At 61.3% G+C, this 2,043-nt stretch overlaps 2 protein-coding genes across 2 annotated transcripts, besides 2 other annotated features; both read left to right on the top strand.

The window, feature by feature from the left end:
• Tco025E_04023 (uncharacterized protein) lies at nt 1-714 on the top strand (the record flags this gene model as incomplete). Its single annotated transcript, XM_029370936.1, has 1 exon — nt 1-714. A coding segment is annotated over one exon (714 nt), but the record flags the coding sequence as incomplete, so codon positions are not given.
• Nucleotides 715-846: 132 nt separating this feature from the next.
• Nucleotides 847-1,470, top strand: Tco025E_04024 (uncharacterized protein; the record flags this gene model as incomplete). The annotated part of the gene is made up of 1 exon (XM_029370937.1): nt 847-1,470. The coding sequence occupies one exon, from the start codon at nt 847-849 to the stop codon at nt 1,468-1,470; it is 624 nt and encodes a 207-aa protein (XP_029228941.1).
• Nucleotides 1,471-1,831: 361 nt separating this feature from the next.
• Nucleotides 1,832-1,850: a microsatellite.
• Nucleotides 1,851-1,997: 147 nt separating this feature from the next.
• Nucleotides 1,998-2,043: a microsatellite.

A 2,043-nucleotide genomic window follows, 5' to 3' on the forward strand; every position in this document is an offset into this window, starting at 1 on the left:
AACGTCAGTTTGATTAATCCAGTCAGTTTGGAGAATTGGTGGAAGAAGCACGTGGGGGAAGAGACGCCTTCTCCTGTTGAAGTTCCGCCTCCCCAGGTTAAGGAAGGGCCGCAGGCGAATGTGGCGGGCACGGTCGCTGCTGGGGCAACCCCCACTGTCCCGCCGCCAGCGCCGGCGCTCGTTGGCGGGGGTGCGGCAGGGCAAGACGGCAACGCCGTGCGGCCGGGGGCGGCGGTTGCCGGCGCCACGGGGACGGAGAACGGCGGTGGGGGAGGAGGCGCGGGGGGCAGCGGGGCGGCTGCCGGAGGAAAGGAAGAGGTCGCGCAGACCCAAAGCGGCCCGCAAGACCCGACACGGGGCGAAGCCTCACGGCCCGGAGAGACAACTTCCGCTTTGCCCTCAAACGGAGCGACCGCAGGCCCCCGCACTGGATCTCCGCCCGCCGAAGACCCCGCTGCTCTTGGCTCGCCTGCGTCGCCAGAAGCAACCGCCGTGCCCGCCGTGCCCGCCGTGCCGGAGGGTAGTGTGAAAGGGAAGGAAGCATCGGGCCCCGCAGCTGCTTTCTCTGGCACCGCCAACAGCAGTGCACGGGAGCGTACTGCAGGTGGTGCGGACAGCAGCGGCGTCATCACTGCGTGGGTGCAAGCACCGCTGTGCTGCTGCTGCCGCTGGTTGTGTCCGCGGTCGTATGAAATGGTGTGCGCCGAAGAATAAGGAGGGGAAGTTTCGATCTAATTTGTTTTCATGCTAAGTTTTTGCTTTTAATTCCCGCGCATCAACTTTCCACCAGCCGCAGGAGTATCAAGCTTTTCTTATTCACTTGTTTTTCCCCCGTTTTTTTTTCAAATGGGCGCTGCACCTCTTCTTGTGTGCGCATGCCCCTTCCGGGGGTGCAGGCACGACAGGCGCCGCTGCGGATGTAGTGTGGCCTGTGGGTGCTGCCCACATCTTTTTTCCTTTTTTCTTTTTCTCTTATTTGCGCTTGTCTTGCTGCAGGGCCGTGTGCTTTTTGCCCTGGGTCGGAGTCTGCGTCGTGCGTGGTGTGCGTCCTGCGCTGCACGCTGGGCGGCTGCCTTCTCTGCATTCAGTTTGCCCTCTGCGTGCGTGTCCGCCGCACACCTCCCTCTCCTCTCTCTTTATCTTCCTTGCTGCTCTCTTCGCCCTTCACCGTGCAGACCGGCCCAGCGCCAATCAACAAGAGCCATGAAGCTTCAGAGGTGCCGTCTGCTGTACTTGTTGCTTGTTCTCGCCCTCTGCTGCTTCCCGTCCGTGTGCGTGACAGTGGCCACTGGAAACAGTGACACGACCACAACGACGACAACGACGGAGGCGCCTGAGTCCACAAGTACGACGACGACGGTTGCCCCGAATGGAGCTGGCAAGAAGGACGGCAGCTTCGGCGGCCGGGCGTGGGGGTGGGCCTCGCTGGTGCTCGCTGCGTTCACGCTGGCGCACGCCACCCTGTGCTGAGGCGAGGCGTGGGTCTCTGGAGCCTTGGCGCTTAAATTCTGGGATTTGTGAGGGTGCACCTTGTGGGTTGATTTGCTAAGTGAAGGAGCGCCCGTTTTTGTTTGTTTCGTTTTTTTTCCCCTTTTGCTTTTCTCTCATTGCTTCTGCCTCCCTGCTGTGTGCTCCGTGCGGTTCCTCACGGCCGTCACGTGGCGTGCGTCTCAGACACACTCACATGCACGCCACGCGTACAGATGCTTCCGCGCACGCATGTTTGTCTGGGTGAGGGTACACGCACTGGAGCCATTCGGGGCCGGCCTCTTTTGTTTTCATTTTTACTTTTTTGCGTTTCATGGGATTTTTCTCTTGCTGCTGCTGAGCTTGTGTGTGTGTGTGTGCGTTGCTGCCGCTGGGCCGCTGCGATTTGTCCCTCTGCGGTGCCTGCGCGCAGAGTGTGGCAGCCGTGTCTCTTCTTCTTCCTCTCCCACTGCCCCAGAGGTAAGCTCCGCAGCGCTAAGCGACTCCACGATTGACGGCGACGATGAAGTGCCGTGCGCTGTGCGCCCTGCTGGCCCTTGCGCTGTGCTGCTCGTG

Source organism: Trypanosoma conorhini (assembly GCF_003719485.1).
Source record: "Trypanosoma conorhini strain 025E chromosome Unknown Tco_14.4_contig_00196, whole genome shotgun sequence".
In the NCBI taxonomy this organism is placed as follows: Eukaryota; Euglenozoa; class Kinetoplastea; order Trypanosomatida; family Trypanosomatidae; genus Trypanosoma; species Trypanosoma conorhini.